Below are 18203 nucleotides of genomic sequence, written 5' to 3'. Positions count from 1 at the left end.
AAACAACAAAAGAGAATCTTTATTCAAAGATTTAGAACAAACTTGCCTCGTAACATTTCCACCCAAATAAAATAAAGGGTTATGCACAAGAAATTTAAAATATGAGCCATAATTCGCATTAAGTTATGATCTACATGTTGCAAGATTTGTATTGCTACAACAAAATGAGCAGCGTCCATTTCTGCTCTTAACCACAACGATCAACCTGCATCTATAACTTCTATATCTATGTACAAAGAAAAGAATCTGAGTATACCATATGAACCAAAATTGCACAAGAACAGCAAAGGTGAATTATATTTGATTCCGTAGTTGCCTCACTAAATTCTGCATACTTTCAAGCTTCCTGCTCAGTTGTTTGATATCCGCAAGATGCTGTAAAGAAGATTCTGAAGTAGATAAATCAGTAAGAAGGGCAGAACATGTAGCTTGTGAATCCAAAACTGCTTCCTCAAGTGAAGCAACTGTTGATTCCACTGTAGTCCGTGGACTCTCATTGACCAGACGTGGCGGAGAGAAACCAACAGTATGAGTACTACTTGAGCTAAACTTTTGTGGAGAGAAGATTTTGTCAAAGCTCTCACTTCCTGCAAGTCATAAATTGAAATTTCAAACATTGAGAATTGCAAAGAACCTTTGAAGCTACCCCGCTATGGGTGATGGGGTGCAGTAACAATGAAAGTATTTATCAATTCCACTGGTTTACAATTGGTGATTTTATCATTTTTCTTGCTGCTGATGTATATTGAGTCAATTTGCCATTATCTTGCTAATGGTCATATTTGGTTTGCTATATGCATACATATCTAGTTCACTCTACAATCCTAGTTCAGCATTTCAGACTCCTAACACTGACATATTACTTGAATCAATTGGTCATTCATTACACCATGATAAATGTCCTACCCATAGCTTTTAGGATCCAATCTAACAAAATGGTCAAATAATGATGAGGAATTAGATAATGAAACATACCTATATTGCTGAGCTGGTCCAGGGTTGCCTGGCCAATGGAATGCTCCAGTTTGAGTAGCTTCAGGATCCCAGCAACTATTCGACCCATTGCATCAGCTTCGGATTTGCATAACAAAGCAAGGTGCTCAAGCTCCTCTTTGGTCACAACAGCCTCAATCTACAACATGAAATCATCGTAATGCAGAATGCTACTAACCAGTAAGTGGCGCTAATAATAGGAAGCCCTAATCTCATTACCGGTTGGTTAACAGAGAATTTCAAGTTTTCCACTAGCCATGAGGCCATTTCATCAACATTTTCCTCTGACATCACCATGCAAGCTTCAAGATTTATACCTCCGGATGTCTCAGCAAATTGTTTCATCCCATTCTCAGGCAGAGGAATGCTCTTTTGTCGCTGTGGCTTCAAGACTTGCAGGCCTTCAACACCAACCTACAAGCACCTCATACAATCAGCAATAGCAAGCCGACAAATAAGAAGAATATAAACACAAATCCAGGAATACATGAAACTCTCTTGATCTCAATAAGAACGATGCAAACAAAAAATAACCATTTACAAGAAAGCGACATTGTTGGATCAACACTAGAAGAAAGTCATGCAAGCTACAGAGTTTAAGACTTGATAGCAAAGGCTTCTTTACCTGAGTCCTAACCATCAACGTACGTGCTTTCTTAGCCATCACAGGAGCAACAAAGTCAGAGAGAGAAAAAAAAAAAAAGGACCAAAAACAGGTTAAAGGCAACGAATCAACAATTAACTATAATTAATGACCAATTGGCACTAATATCCTCCAACAAAAGGTACCTAAACTAAGCTACTTCCAAACATGTATGCATCCTAGCAAATAGCAATCTAGCGTCAACACAATAATTACTTAAGATATTAATGCCGCAAGGCTATAATATAGGTATAATGCCAAAAGTCTATTGCCTTTTCAAGTAAAGTGTTTGTGAAGGGAATTTTAGAAATTTTGGAGAAAAAAACCTGTTAACAGGTATATTATTTATAAATTATTTAAAATATTAAGGGAGAGAAATTTCAGAGAAAAAAGATCCTTACTGTGACCAGTTCCACAGGATATGTTTGTCTTCCACGTGACTTTCCTTTGCCATTCAGCTCATGCCTGGGAATATTTTTTGCTTTTACTACCAAACTTTGAAATGTTGTGTGCCAGCACCACTCTTCTCTGCCCACATCTTCATGGTTATAAAACCACCACCTTTCTGCCATCTCTTGTGCACCTTCAAGTGCAAATAACCAATCTTTCAATTCTATACATACATCCACATCATCTGGCATTTCCAAGTTTAGAAATCCTCCATCTTTCCCATTTTCTGAACTTCTAGCTGTATAAGAGTCAAAGAACTTAAGAACACCACATCTGATGTAGACACCTTTCCACATGACTAGATAATTAAAAACAATGTAGAAAAATACTTTGTTCCATACCTTCTGCTAAATCAAGTGAGAGATGTGATGGTTTGAAAAGTTTTGACAGAGGTCCTGTTGATAAATTCTCTAATCCCTTAGAGAGCCCTTCACCAGGACCACCATCAGGTCCAAGTATTCCAAATCGATGCAACAGGGTTTCAGCATAGTTCATTCCACCACCAAGGCGAATGCCAGAAATACAGGCTGATACACTTAAACTATGGCACTCTTTATCAAGTTCACTAAATGGAATCACATGTACTATGTTAATATCCAGAAATGGAATTGCACAAACAATACCATTTTGTTGATGTTTCCTCTGACTATTTACCCAAAAGACAGCTCGTAATTTAGGATGGCCATTTGTGGGCACTACACAACTATTCTCAATAGAAGTTAGAATTGTACCATTTTCATGTGCCAAGATTCCCTCAGTCTCTACGCAGTCCACCTCAACACTCTGCCAATGTAAAGTAGATGAAACAGCAATGGCACCACCAAGGGTTCTATGAGCAACTTTAATGAAAAGGTCTTCTCCTATAAACTGAACCAGAGGCATTCCCTCAATATCTATTGCCGAAGATTCTAGAAATCTCAGTTGAAGTCCCTTCACTGCTAAGCTTACTGCAGTATCACAGGGAACCTTATCCATCAGCCTACCACCTGAAGATTCATTCTCGCTTCCCTTTGACCTCCTATTTTTGCCAACTGAGGCAATCTTTTCACCAACTATGCCAAAGTAAGCATAAAGATCCAGTACAAAGAACAACTGCTCAACAGAAGTGTTTGACAAATATTGTTGGCAAGCAACACCTATTCTGACAATACCTCCAGGAGGAGGAACATTTGTTAATGGACTTCCATCAGCAGTTACCATTGCTACCTCGATAGAAGCATCTTTTAGCTCAACACATCTCCACAAGCCTGAAGCCAACCCATGAGAACTTGGCAGCTGTGTAGAACTAGCAGATGTTTCCAAGGACAAACCAAGGTGCGATGCACCAGCAGTCCATTTCTTCTGGCTTGCATCAATAGGTTGACCCTGCCACAGCAAGAAGCATGCAGGATCCTTCTCCAGGTTTAGCAGCCTCAGTTTTAGGGAGGGCGATTCTGAGAAGCACAAGTTTTCAATGTGAAGTCTTGCTCCAGTGAAAGAATTCTGACAAGTATTGTTCCTGCTGTCAAGTGGACTATCTAATTTACTCATGTCCAGAGGAACATTGACATCTAATTCCTTGAGGATGAACCTGAGGGAATTTACTGAAGAATCAGGTAAAACATCTCCAGGACTGACAACAATGCCATCAGCTAAGAAGGAAGATATTCTCAAACAGGATTCTTCCTGGAGGTGAATCTAAGCAAGTAGGAAAAAATGATGATTAGAACCAAGTAGAAACGGATGATAAATAATCATACATTGAGATTATTAATTCATACCATAAGAGGCTGGCAAACAACAACTGTTTCTGAAGCAAAAGATGGTGGGACTGGAGAAGGCTTGATCTGAAGTGAATGGAGGCATATCAAAGGAACGCCTATATTTAATTGCCACGGCTGGTCTCCCAGAGGATATATTGGAGGGCAAAAATTCTTAGCTGCCAAGACAATTGAGCAATTACATGAACTTTAACATACCTATCCAATCCCATGAGTATGTTTATATTTATATTCTTCGGGTTAATTTCATTAATGGTCCCAGAAGTTATCACTAAATATTTTCATTTCATGATCATCAAATTTTAATTAGCTACAGTAAAATAACTTCACTATTACTGGAATCAATTAGGCCACTTAAACCAAAATCTGGCCAATAATATGATGAGGCATTCTAACCAGCATTTTTTATCCTATTAAGAGAGTATAGTAGGCCCAAAAAAATTTCTCTAAAAATTTCTCTCCTCCATCCATCACTCACATCTCCCCCAATATTTCCTCTCTTTCATCAGATCTCCAGTCATGGCATGCCAAGATTCCAGTTTAAGGTGACCTGATTGATGCCCTAATAGACTTAAATTATTTTGCTGGCACCAATTGAAATTTGATGAGCATAAAGTGATACAGTGACAATTTAAATGATCATCGGTGAAATTCACCCACATTCATTGAAGTGGAACTCCAAAATTGACAGGTTTAAATAATACCAAAGTTAGGAATCTGCACAACTCTTTCTGTGACAGCCTCCATGGATGGTTGCACTAGAGTACCCGGAGGGCGTGAAAAGGTGTCCCTGCATTCAGTAATTCACATGATAGTTACAATCAAATTATATTATAACATAAATCAATTTCTCATGTTGTGATACCCTCCAAAAACTAACATACAGTTGCCAAATGTGTTATGTAGCAGCCGATTTAAACCTCATTGAGTGTATCTAACCAAAATGCTAGAACTTCTGGCAATCATTATTCTCATGCTCAACTTTCTCTTCACTAATAAAAATTTTGTTTGCTAGAAGACGACCGACATTTAAGGGTATGGTGCAATAATCTCAACTCATTTTTGTCATTCCGTACAAATTCAAATGTAAATATAGATCCAATCTCACATCAACATCCTCAAATTCTAAAACGAAGAAAAAACAGAAGATGAATAAAGAAGAGAAAAAGGAGATGCCATTAAATTGATAAAGTAATGTACTAAACAGCACTGGATCAAAGGAGAGCCATGTGCATAAATGCTAATCCTTCTACACTACTTAACAACAAATTTAAAGCAGTAGAAATGAATAAGGCAGAGAATAGTTTGCTAAAACCAACTGAACCAGTTCACTTTTTGGTTCGTTCAGTTTTTAACATATTCGGGTTAGTTTCGATTTTAATAGAAAAAACTGAGATTTCTTTTTGGTTCAGTCCATTTTTCCTAAGCTTACAAAATAAGCCAAAACCAGCCAAAATAGCTAAAACCGTACCAAACTGACTGAGCCAAACTGGGTTGGTTCAGTTTTCATTTTAAAAAATTTCTGTTTATTTGGTTTGTACTTGTTAACATACGATGATAAAATATGTATTAAATTATAATATTAGACTCCTAAATGAACTCCAACTAACAAATAATATAGGATTCTTAATCCTTATCCTAACATGATTTATCAGGAATCCAGTACATATACCTCAAAATTACTCCAAAGAGGGGACCTAGGAAAATTACTACACCTAAAATTCTTAGAGATTAACAGTACTGGTTCGGTTCAGCAACCAAATGCTCGCCCCTAGAAATGAAGCTTTACTAAACAGAATGGTTAAATGAACCAATAGAAAAATATTTGTACCATCAATCTATAAAAGAATAGCAAGCAATTTACCTTAAGAACAGTCCACCAATCATAACCTTCGTCAAGTTATTAGCAATTTCTCCATCAGAAACTGTTGCCTAGAAGAAAACATCCCAGCATAAGATATTGTACTACTGAAAATCACATCAAGAAAACATCCTTGACAGAAAAGCATTGGACCACTATTCAAAACATCTAAAGGATCTCATAGCTCCTAAATGCATCAAACCAAATCAGACAATATCCATGAACTCAACAAAATGGGAGTTCTATAGTCCATGTTGACATTTCTATATCTAAAATTGAAGGCTCTGAATCAACCATAAAATGTTTCAGAGAATGAAATCACATGAAAATGAGTAATTAAACTTCACTGTTCTCTCATAAAGCTGAATGACTAATGTAAGTTATGATATTGGCTGGTTTGAAGGTTAACAAATAAGATATTTCAAGCAACAAAACAAATATTACTCACTCTTAGGTCACCTGAGATGCCATAGCTTCTTCTAACAAAATTCAGATTAAGAGGTATAATGCTGTTATAGAATTGAATATCTAGTTACTAGCACGACATTATTGACCCTTAAAAACAAAACTAGACTAGTGAAGTAACGTTCTATATCGTTCAGAGTTTCAAATTTAAGTTAGAGGCCAATACCCGAGAAAAGAAAAGTGACTGCATCAAAAGCTCAAGCTGGAACTCTGCAAATAAATTGAAAATATGAGAAAATGTACAATCCACAAAAGTGCAATCTATTAGGAGAATTATCTTGGCTTGTACAATAAAAGTGTGGCGTCGGACTCTCAGTCATGTGGAATGTGCACTCTGAGTGCAATAATAGTTGATAAATATCAGGATAATTCATTCTCTTTTATAAAGTGCACAAACAACAACAATGAAGATAAATTTAATACAGTTCAGATATCTTTCAAAAGAAACATCAACAAATCAAAGATTTCTGTGAATTATTTTATACATCGGGAACACTAAAAACTATTGTATTAATAAGTGTTTGTAAAGAGAAATGGGAAAGAAACTAACCAGCATCTCTAATACAGAAAAATATGTGATCCACAAGAATAGAGACTAGTGAACGTCCTGCTGCTTCTGTAGATCGCTGCCAGGAACCATAGATATTGATAAATAGAGACAGAAAAGGGAGTATTTAGTTGAGATTCGTTCATGACAGTTTAGCAAGAATACAGCTGATATTTATAATAATGATATGGGCAACTTGAAACCTGCTGAGCCTTTAGATCCACATCTCCTCTATTAAGGCACACATATAATCCCGTCATGAAGCGGAGAAGAGCACGGAGTCCTAGTGATCAACATCAGGTAAATGTATGCTATATTTGGCATATATCATAAAATCTGAACAGAAAATCTGGTTGCTGGAAACACTTCAGTGTACCTGGTTCACTTAATGCCGGACAGACAGCTTCCGTAATGTGTAACTGAACCTCAAGCCCAAGAGGACTGTTTAGTTCAGTCCTCTGAACTGTGATCTGATAAAAATTATGAAGTTAGCACATACATAGGACTGCTTACCCAATAAAAAAAATAAACAAGAACATTTCTCCATGGTCCGGAATAAAGCATAAAACCTTAAGAATTTAATTAAAATTTAATATTCGCATTACATGAGCCTCTCCTGATATTCCTTCCAAAAAACGTTCTCCACCAAAGAAAACTCGCTTTGCACCATCATCATCTCTCTGAGTTGAACCCACTTGAGAGCGTGCTAAACTGGCATCGGCAAACATATCAGGATGAGGCAAGAGATCAATAGATAAAAATTCCCATTCAAGTTTCTGCAAAGAAAATAAATTTGGATCATTATGTATCTCGTAAAAATAACTAAAATATATGGAAATATCCTCTCTCTGGAAAAAGAAATAAATGTTGAATAAAATCTTGCCGAACACACATGTGATTGTGACACATCAAAGGTGTCTACTGTCTATGTTATTAAGGCCTTGTATGTTACCTTGAACACATATATAAACCCTTTGTTATTGGAGAAGTCTCTTGCTTCCTTAAGATTTACAACCTGAAACATTAAAAACTACCCATATAAGTATTTGAATTTTGAATTAAAGGGACAATCCAGATTGAGTATATAGCAACATTACCTGCCAATTTTCATTTGTGGTATACAATAAAAGGTTGCGTATAGTGATAGATGCCAGAGGTGATACCCTAGAGACAGAACCAGGTGATGATATAACATCCACAAAAAGTCAAATAAAGACTTTATTGTCTTAAATTTTAAGGCATACTCAAATAAAATTTCCAAAAATTTTTCTAAGGCCATTTGACATATTCTGAATGTAAACAATTCAAGCTACTCAAGCTTGGCTCGAGTTCGGTTCATTAAACTAATCGCTCATACTCATTTTTTAACCCAAGAAACCAAACATAATTGCAATTGTCTGCTTGATTCGCTTAAATGAACAATCTTAAACACTTCTAAGCTCAGCTTGGCCACTCCTAATTACTTAACATGATTATTTTTACAAAATTGTTCAACAACAACAACAACTAAGTCTTGATCCCAAATTAGTTCAGCCATATCTCCATTATGCTCTGTTTATAACAATGTTAATCAAAAAAAAAAAAATTATTTGATACTTCATAAAATGATTATCAAATACACCCATATAAAGTAGGAATTAAATTTTGAACTTATAAATTGATATTAATGCACATTATTTAGATAAATACAATTGTTAATAAAATGAATACCTAGCTTATTTAATTTCTGTTAACTGGTTAAACTCCTCAACAGGCTAGAGATTGTTCAAGAAATTAATAAACAAAGCTTGATCAAAAATTCAAGCTAGGGATTAAGCTAAATTTAGGCTCAATCTCGAAATGAAGAGAAACAAATCACACTTGAGCATCATGATACTGACTGAATTGCAGCCTTGTGTAAATCAAACCTAATGAAAGCAATACCATCGCTTAGTGAAGAAGAGGGAATCAAATACATGAACAAATGTAGTATACAGCCAATTTATGCACTCAAATATGAATCTTGCAACTGATAATAACAGATAATTAATAACTAGATCTTAATATAAAGTCACTTAAAACAAAAGGGAACTTACCAGGCAGCACCACCCCCACGTCGAGCACCTCCACATGTTTCAAGTAGAAGGTTGACAGTGCTAACCTGAATTGTCATTCCATCTGCAATCTGGAATAAAAAAATAAAAAAAAATAAAAAAAATAAAAAAAAGAAATTTTTATACCATTATTTGCAGTCATAGCATGTAATGAACCACAAGACCAGTAAAGACAAATTGTGTTGCTGCATGAATATTCAAGTGCTTATCAGACTAACAACTGAAATATTTTTTCTTCTAACAAGGATCACCTAAGTGCATACAACTTATCAGAAAAGAGGAAGCTGATGCTTTTGAAGTTATATATATATATATATATATATATATATAGCTGATGCTAGCTGAGTTATCCAACTAATTCTTGGCAAATCAATGTTGAGGGATGTACTCAGAATATTTTGCTTGTTAGCTGTCTTATTAGGCTGTCTTAACAGTTGAATTGTCCAGCAAAAATTTCAAGATTTAAAATAGACGTTATATGTAAGAAAAATGAAACTTCTGCACATCCTTAGTTAATTTAACAGAATCCAAGCAAATAAAAAGCCTCTTTTTGGGATGGTTGAGGAAATGGAATCTAAGAGAAGAATCGCATTTCCAAGAAGTTGACTACAGTCATTGAATTCTAAATGCCAAAGGCTAAATGCAACTGCACCCAAGAGAGCACCTAACCTTATCGGCAAATCCATAGCCACTAGCCTTACTGGAGCCAGTAGACAACTGGGTACTGCAATGATGAAAAACATTCAGTAGTTTTGAATAAAATATAGGCGTCACTCTACAACTAATTGAAAATGAACTCGAAATACCTGTTGGAGCTGCTAAATGCATCCACATCATCATTCTCCTCCAGAACCAAATCAAGCCTATCAATTTGTATAACTATTGGTTCTACTTGTACATTGCTCACATAGGGAAGCTGAAGGGAAACAAATAAGAGCCAAGAAACAAGGCAATTGAACTAAATTAGAAAACAAGAACTTACAATTAGAGAAAATAAAACATATAAATGGGATAAACCCAGAGAATTTTAACATTAAATAGATTAAAGTGTTTCAATTCAATACAAGCCATAGCCGAATGGCAGTTACAACACTCTTACTTAGATTGTTGAGGCCCATAAAAAATGTAATCAGAAAAGGACCAAAAAAAAATATCACCTCCAATCAATAAGCTAAGCTAATTAAGTTCATAGAAGTCAATTTTCAACTCTTTTCCTATCAATGTCTCCAGCATTCTTAAGCATTAAGAAATTCCACATCAATTTCGTATATTCACTATAACTGAAGAAATCAAAATAACCATAACATATCAAAAAAGGGAATACTAACTATTATCTCGAATTTTCCCACTTTTGCCTTTGTTACATTCAACGCCGGTGGCAATCCCATACTCGCATGTAAGGCATCTCCATTAATATCTATATCCAGAAAAGGAAAAAAAAACACATAAAACAAAATTCAACATTTCTCTCTGAAGTAATTTTTCCTAATTCAAAAAAAATGCAATGAACTACAAAAGCATGATAATTAACCAAACTGGACTTAACGTCAGGAAAAACTTCAAAATTCCATGATTAAGCAATGAAAGAAAGAAACTTGCCTAAATTAGAGAGCTGTACCGTACGCCCTTGAAGCTTTAACTGATCTCTAGAGAAGGATTTGAGCCAGTACTTCAGCGTATACTCCAAGGCCCGAGCTAGAATCGCCTCCATTGCCGACGATATCAACTACAGAAACGAAACTTCTACAATTTCCCAAAATTCGGAACTTCAAGTAATCGAAAATCAAATCACATGAACCGATTTCGTTTCAAATCGAGAAATGTGAAATGAGAATTTGGGAAATGGAAGTTTCAGCCAGTGGGGTTTTTTTGCTTTACAGTTTAGGAATCTGAGAACAGGGAAGGAGTGTGGCACGTGCGTCTGTATGGGTTAGCACGTGTGGGATGGATTGGCGCGTGTGAAGAGGGAGGCTGTAGCGGGAAGCGCATTGGATCTCGGATGCGTGTCAGGGTAGGAGGTGGATTTGTCGGTTCGCACTTTTTGCTTGGGAAAGAGAAAGGTGACTGACATGCCAATGTCCCTAATGTTTGAAATTTTGAAAATATTAGTAATAATTTCTCTTTGATACTAATCGAAAATCCTTTTTAATAATTTAGTGCAGACATTTTAATTTTTTTTATTTTAGTATAAATAAATTGATTTCAATAAAATTGAATATTTCAGAAAAACCCAACTATCAATTTTAATGGAATCAATTTGGTTGAATTTAATTTTAATTTATATATCTCCAACTCTCTTTAAATTAGACACAAAAATAAATCTAAACATGCTAAAAACTAATAAAATCAATTAAATTAAAGTGAATTAATTCAATTTAATTCTATATGCTATTGATTTTGATTCGGTTTACATAAAAAAATTTTGATCTTCAATATCGAATTAATTGGATTTGAGAATTGAATAAACCCAATGTTGTTCACAATAAATTGATTATTCATAAAAATAATAGAAAATATAATAATTGAAATCTATGTAATGCAAATGTCTTGCTTCACAAATTTAATAATTAAGAATGTATCACTATCATTTAAGAATGATAATACAACACATACTTTACGGTAGGGCAAATGGGTAGGTTTTAGTTATTCTATAAACTTTTGTATGATATACATTATATGGCATATCATTAAAATAATGATGATGCAAGATGAGGATTAATATTCTTTTTAAATGTATTTAGATCTAATAATTAAATATTACTAATCCGAATAGGATAATTCAGTGGCAAGGAGAATTTGTGGAGTTAATCACTGTAGCTTAGATTATGGGTTCAATCTTTCGCAATGCAAACTCCTCGAATCAGCTCTTTTGCCGAGCAGAAATTAGTCAGTTTTATAAACCGTTAAACGAATATAGACCTAGATACCTCGTGCAGGTATAAAAAAAAAAAATTTAATATTACTATTTTATTAATTATTAATTTCTTATCATTATGCGTATCCACTATCTTCATGTTTATCAAAGTGATGGTTTTTATCTTAAGGCCAAAAGTTGAACTTTGCAACCCCCACAAAATACCCCTTTTAGTTTTTAAAATATTATTCTTATTCAAAATAATCATACTCCCTCTTCCTTAGAAAATAAAAAAGATGGTTGATTTAAATGCAAGCGTTAATGCATACATTATCTTCTCTCTTTCTTTTTTCTTTTTTTTAATCAAATTTTCTAAACTAAATTTGGTTTTTAGAGTTTAGATCATTTAAATGATGTATTCTCTCACACAGACTCGATGTATTCAGAAATGTTATTAATAATTATATGTTTATTAATATTATTTTTTCGTTACATGTTTTTAAAAATTCAAAGCTAAACTTTTTTTCTTTTTATTAAGTATTATCAAAAGAGAGAAAATAAAAAAAATTCAAATTATATATACACTTGTTTATGCTAAATTTTATGAATGTTAACCAAATTAGATGTGAAAGCTTTACAATTTAGGAGGTTTTAGCTAAAATGGCAAAAGGTCGAATTATATTGGGCGAAGAAGGCCTAGCCCATATAACTTGTTATTGGGCCATGCACAAATATCAAAACAAGTAATAAGTCCAAATCACATAAACTTAACAGGATTATAAATGCCGTTTGTCTTATCACTGGGCTGGCCTGGCCTGGCAATCGCTTGCTTCAAGCACATCAGTACACGTGCTAGACACGTGACTTAAACTGAAGCCAACTAGGACAACTTGTCTTGTGTTGCGTTGTGTTGTATGTACTCTGTGGCTATGTTTTTGTCCTCTGATCTGCTGACGAAACCAAATCTAATCTCTTTCTTCTTACTTTTGTTGACTTTGCGGCGCACCTGCGACCATAGTATATCGCGGCGCTCGGCTATATTCAGCTAGCGTGGCTCGGCTTCTCAAGCCGGCTCTCCTTCGTTCCTTAGAGATTTAAAAATGCCACGAACCGCAGTTTTGAGTCTTTCGACCCAACTTGAGTCTGAAAATAAATAAAGGCATAATTGTGAACTTTTCAACAATAATATTTTTTTCCATTTTGTTGCTTCTGAATAAGAAAAGATAATTTTTTTTTTATTTTTTTATTATATTTAAATACAAAGGTAAAAAATAATTATAGAAAAAATGGATAATTCTCATTATTTTTTTCAATTATTTTTTCATCATCTTTTTTTTCTTGAGATATATTATTTTCCTTCCTCTCCTCTCTAAACAAAGCATAAGAGTGTATTAAAAAGATCTCAATATAATTATTTTTCATTATTTGGATGTTTAACAAATGGCAAATTAAGCTCTCAATAATACTAATAAAAAATTATTAAAAAAATTGTGCACTAACTCATAAAAAAAAAAAAAAAAAAAAGTATCCTTTCAATTTGTGTTGGCCCACTGAGACACTAAGATGTTAATCTTAGAATACCTTTTCCCTGTTCTTACCTTTAATTATTTATTAGCTAAATGGCCATGAGAATAGCTCAAATAGACATTGAGGGTGAAAAGGGGATTTCCAATAATAAATTAGAAAGGGAAGTTTCCAGGATGAACATGGGAAGGGAAGGGAAGGGATCTAGTACTTAGCTTTGTCCCTTGAATTCTAAGCTCATCAATGAAAATACTTTTTCACTTCCTTTGAAGAAAGGGCAGTAGCAAAATTCTCTCTCTTTCTTCTTGTATGTACATCCATTCATCTTATTATTATTATTACATGTATTTTCACGCTTAAATTAATAGTGGATTCAAGTCAAATCTTTTTAACACGATGGTTCTAGATTTTGAATTTTTAATCTTGCAAATAATTATAAATATTCACCTGAAAATATAATTAACAAATAATTTTAATTAATAATTAGTGGGGGACTCAAATTTAGGACCCCTACTCTCAACAGAAGATAGAGGTATCAAAATGTACACTACTATTTTATTTTTTTAGAAAAAAAGAAAAAGAAAATATAATCATATTAAATAAATAAAAAAAGTAAGATTCAAAACAAATTAGGTCAAAAGAGAGCGTTCTTCTTTTTAACACGAGCCTTATATTATATTTTATACCATGAATATATTCAAATAAGAGAAAAGTAATATATTTATTAATAAATTTTCTTTAAATTCTTCTTAACACAAAGTTTGATATACATGTACCTAGAAATATGATATATAAACAATTTAGTCCAGTGACTAGTGCATATTAAATCTCGCATTTAGTCATAAGATTAAATTGAAGAGTCCGTATCTTGACGATTATCTTTAACTGCTTGCTTTATGATTCAAAAGAAATTAACCAGTTGTCAAAAAAAAAAAAAAAAAGTGAAATGATATTTTGAAAACTTTAAAAAAATGCACATACCTAAAATTTCAAAAACACATTTTATGCATTGAGGGGTTGCAATACAACTTTGGTCTAAGAAAATAAAAATAGCCACATGCCCTAAAAGAGATTGGCAGAAAAAAGAATACCATAGCCAGAAAGCAAATTGTGCTTTAGGTGATTTTTGGTCCAATCAATGCACATAACCAAGATGCAATTTCTTGTTTGATATTTGGCAATTCAAATGAAATTGATGGTCATTGAATTGAAGTGTATGCTATAAGTACAAATATGATCCACATGTGGAAATGACCAAAAGGCCAAAATGAAAATGAAATTGTTGAAACTTGAAAGTGACATTACTTGTTGAAGTTTGAGGAGGTTGTTCGCTTTAGTATTTGCACCACAATTTCATGGCTTGCAAGTTTTCATCACTGTGATATTTATGGGAGGGAAGCCAACTAGTCACCATTAATTTCCTTGCTTTTTTCACCAAATTTTATATAGAGTGATGGCAATATATTTAAATACATCATTCAGAAAATCTTAATTTTAAAATTTAATTATATAATTCCACAAATTTTATTTCGTTACACTGTTGAATTTTTCTGTTAATTGTTTGTGAAATGTCATTATTGTCCTTAATGAATATATGTTCCACTCCGGTTACATGTAAAAAGTACGTAGAGCTAGTTATTTAGTTAGTCGTCTAATAATACCTAAATATAATTAGAAGGAATAAGACTCAATTTGCGTTTTTTAACTTGACACAATATACAATTTGCCCAAAATTTTATTTTTTATATAATTTACCGCTTGAGTTTGCAGTAAAAGTATAGAATACCCAATTTTTTGTTCTTTGATGTAAATTCAAGGAGCAAATTGTATAAAAAGTTAATTTTTAAGCAAATTGTATTTTGTACTCAAGTTCAGTTGAACATTATTCCTAATTAGAAATTGAAATCAAATTCCTCTCATTGCCATTATTAAAATTATTTATTGTTTTAACTCGTTAAAAAGAAAATTTAATCTCTATACGTGTAAATTAATTCAGAAATATAAATATAAAAATAATAACAAAAAAACAGAAACTTCAGCAGTAATAATAATATATACTGTATAGTCTACTTTATCCGTTATTTAAGGTTTTTACATAATAGTTAAGAAAGTAATTAAAACACTTAAATTATAGTCAATATTCTTCAATTTAATAAAATTACCTTCTGCTTCACCTAATATTCAATTATAACAGCATTACTTATAGTCTAAGAAAAACTTGTATACGTACATAATCTCAAAAGGGATATTCAATATCTTAGCAATAAAACCCTAAAACACATTTGATCGTTCTAAAAAAAGTAGTATTCAATATCTCGGAGGCTATCGATAGACAATGAGAAATATCTTATTTAAGATAGACTTCAATACTTGAATGTTTCAAAAATATTGATTTCATATTAAGTTTTCATACAAAGACTCAATCCAATTAAGTCCGTAGCATCTATTAATTTCTTTGTATTTCCTTTTTATTTTGAAATTAAGATCTTATTCTCCATAAATTTTGTTTTCTCTGTCTTTTGCAAACTTTTAGGCTTTCAGTCTGATCGATTACTTTTGCTATTAACCAGAAAAATAAAGGTGGATTAATGTCTTGTAATATCACTAATAATGGGGAAGAAAAGCATTTATTAATTTTTCTCTTCATTGTAAATAATGAACTTAACTAATAATCCGAAACTTAATTTTTCGAAAATAAAATTTTATTATTTTTTTAAAATCTAAGTTAAAAGTATTTTGCCTTTTTTATTTAATGGGAGGTTTAACGTGGTGAAATAATATTGCGGACTGTACAACATGCATAGTTCTCCCCATTAGCTTACTAAATTGATGAAAATATCTCACACTCTTCACATAATTAAAAAGACCAATCAGATCACACCGGATTGACAAATTAGAAATATTTTGCCAATTTATGCATTGATTGTAATTAAATTCTTTCCTTAGAGTAAATCTAATACAATATCATCAACCACGCTCGATATATATACATTATAATAGCATGTGAGAGAAAACATAAATCTAGGTATCTTTTGTACATTATGTTATGTATTCGCAATATTTTACCATTATTAGTAAAAGATGTATTTTAAATAAATTCGGGTTTAGATAATTTAAATTTATAAAAATCTTATTGTTTAAAGGGTATTTTAAACGAGTTTAGAATATATACAAATAGTAAAATTTTTGATTAAGAATATACACATATAGGGATGGTAAGATTCTAAATGCAATTACAGGTAGTTTTGATTAAGAATATTTAAATTGGTCATGTCATGGATTTATTACTTGTTCAAAGTCGAAAGTTGAAGAATATTTATTTTTCTAAAATTTTGAGAGAATGAATGTTGTATGCTTGACAACCAAGAAAGCAATCAAAGTGAAGAAAAGAAATCCCCTGTTTATGGTAACCTAATTCCAAGTTTTTATGATGCTTCACGGCACATCGGAGTGCAATGCTCCTAACATCACAGCCATTGGATGATATTCCTTCAACAAAGTCAACCTGCATAGCGATACAATACCGCACGAAACTCCTATAGGCAAGTACAAATTAAATTACATTTATTATGCGAAAATAAATACTTATTTCCACTAAAAAAAATTATAAAACCCACACATAAAAAGTTTAATTAAATCGAACTAGTTAGAGAACCAAACTAAATCCAAATGTTCAATTTTTAAAAATTCTTCAGTTTTATTTTAATTTTTAAATGAAATTAGTTTGATTTTTAAGTTTTTCAGTTAATATAATAAAATCAAACTACACTGCTTCGATTTTTTATTTAAATCCATTTTAAGAATCAATTCAAACTAATTACTTAACATGATAGTTCTCCTTTTACCCACTAAAATAGTGAAAACTCGAGAGGACTCGAATCGAAATTTTTTATTATCCACCTAAATGAAAAGACTAATCACACACACACACACGATTGATTCTATTAGCTTATTCTGGATTTCATATAATATATTAAAGTAGAAAACGATATATTTACATTATATATATTAAATAATTTATAAAAATAATTATATTATTAAAAGTCATTTTACAATTCCAAAGTTACTACTAAAATTTCACTAAACAATTCATCATTTATGAGCTAATCGTTGTTAGGCCGTGTTTGACAACAGTTTGTTAAGTAACTTTTTGACTAGTTACTTAAAAAGTTAAAAAATTGTTCGATAATATAGCGTTTGAACCAATTTTTTTGAGGCTATAGTAGTTTTTTTAAGAAAAGTTAACTCTTATAACGTTTAGCTTAAACGTGTCATGAAAAATTATTCAAACAACTAACAACTAAATATTATTAAACAACTAACAGCTACCAAAATTTGCCGAACAGACCTTCAAACACCAATTATCTATTAGTAGTAACCACTGCCAACTATTAATTAGCTATCACAAACAACTAACCTTAGCAATTAAGCTAAAACTTCGTTGGCAGAAACTCTTTTAGTTTAATCGTGCAAGAAAAAGGAACAAAATTCTTGGGTATATAATTCCTTTTTCTGTAACAGAGGTATTGAAAGTGTATATGCATTTATTTTATTTTTATATTTATTGTTCATATTTTAATTCGTGTTTATCTTATTGAAGTTTCTAAAAATAGTATTATAGTATATATATGTATAATATAATTCTAAGTTCATAATAGCTCTAGGTTTGAATCTCTCTTATCCGGTATAAAAAAAATTAGTTCAAAAATGCTAAATTTTATCTCTTAATTTTACTAGTTATTTACTTTTACTATAGATGTTATTTCTTCTAATAGTAGTAATTCATGCATGTTTATTAAGTCTTAAACATAATGAATATATCTATTTATCTATGTATCTATGAATAGGAGAATATTGGGAGTGTCAAAATTTTTCCTACTAAGTTTATGTATTTATAAAATATTATTAAAGATTTTAATTTTTTTTGGTTAAAAAATAAGAATAATTTCATTTTGATTAGTCATATTAATTTTCTATTTAGTCTAAATTTATTGGATAAAATAATAAATTATA

General features: G+C 32.1%; 1 protein-coding gene across 3 annotated transcripts; it reads right to left on the bottom strand.

Moving 5' to 3' along the window:
* Window positions 1-93: 93 nt before the first annotated feature.
* On the bottom strand, window positions 94-10742 carry LOC105632878 (amino-terminal region of chorein). 3 transcript variants are annotated; one of them, XM_037636616.2, is made up of 21 exons: window positions 10412-10742; window positions 10141-10229; window positions 9619-9728; window positions 9482-9536; window positions 8795-8883; window positions 7817-7883; window positions 7672-7734; window positions 7325-7495; window positions 7096-7189; window positions 6923-7002; window positions 6723-6798; window positions 6339-6382; window positions 5711-5778; window positions 4551-4636; window positions 3847-4004; window positions 2428-3763; window positions 2038-2324; window positions 1619-1648; window positions 1213-1407; window positions 976-1132; window positions 94-587 (listed from the first exon to the last, which is right to left on the bottom strand). In XM_037636616.2, exons 1-21 carry the CDS (start codon window positions 10521-10523, stop codon window positions 295-297), a joined length of 3660 nt encoding a protein of 1219 aa, XP_037492544.1. In that variant the 5' UTR covers window positions 10524-10742; the 3' UTR covers window positions 94-294. The 3 variants fall into 3 exon arrangements, with proteins under 3 accessions (XP_037492544.1, XP_037492545.1, XP_012070729.1); XM_037636617.2 differs by having other exon boundaries at window positions 10431-10741; XM_012215339.4 differs by lacking the exon at window positions 1619-1648 and having other exon boundaries at window positions 10412-10734.
* Between the last annotated feature and the right edge of the window lie 7461 nt (window positions 10743-18203).

The sequence above is a fragment of the Jatropha curcas genome, chromosome 7, assembly GCF_041381405.1.
Source record: "Jatropha curcas cultivar XTBG-Jc1 chromosome 7, XTBG_Jcur_1.0, whole genome shotgun sequence".
NCBI classification, from domain to species: Eukaryota; Viridiplantae; Streptophyta; class Magnoliopsida; order Malpighiales; family Euphorbiaceae; genus Jatropha; species Jatropha curcas.
Note: the sequence above shows the minus strand (reverse complement) of the source record. Positions and strands in the feature narration are given on the sequence as shown.

Excerpts from the sequence above, each read along its gene's own strand:
- LOC105632878 (XM_037636616.2), bottom strand. The coding sequence starts at position 10,523 with ATGGAGGCGATTCTAGCTCGGGCCTTGGAGTATACGCTGAAGTACTGG. Across the intron at positions 9,729-10,140 it reads TGGGAAAATTCGAGATAATA|CTTCCCTATGTGAGCAATGT; the intron begins GTTAGTATTCCC and ends GTTTCCCTTCAG. Across the intron at positions 4,637-5,710 it reads ATTGGTGGACTGTTCTTAAG|GGACACCTTTTCACGCCCTC; the intron begins GTAAATTGCTTG and ends TACTGAATGCAG.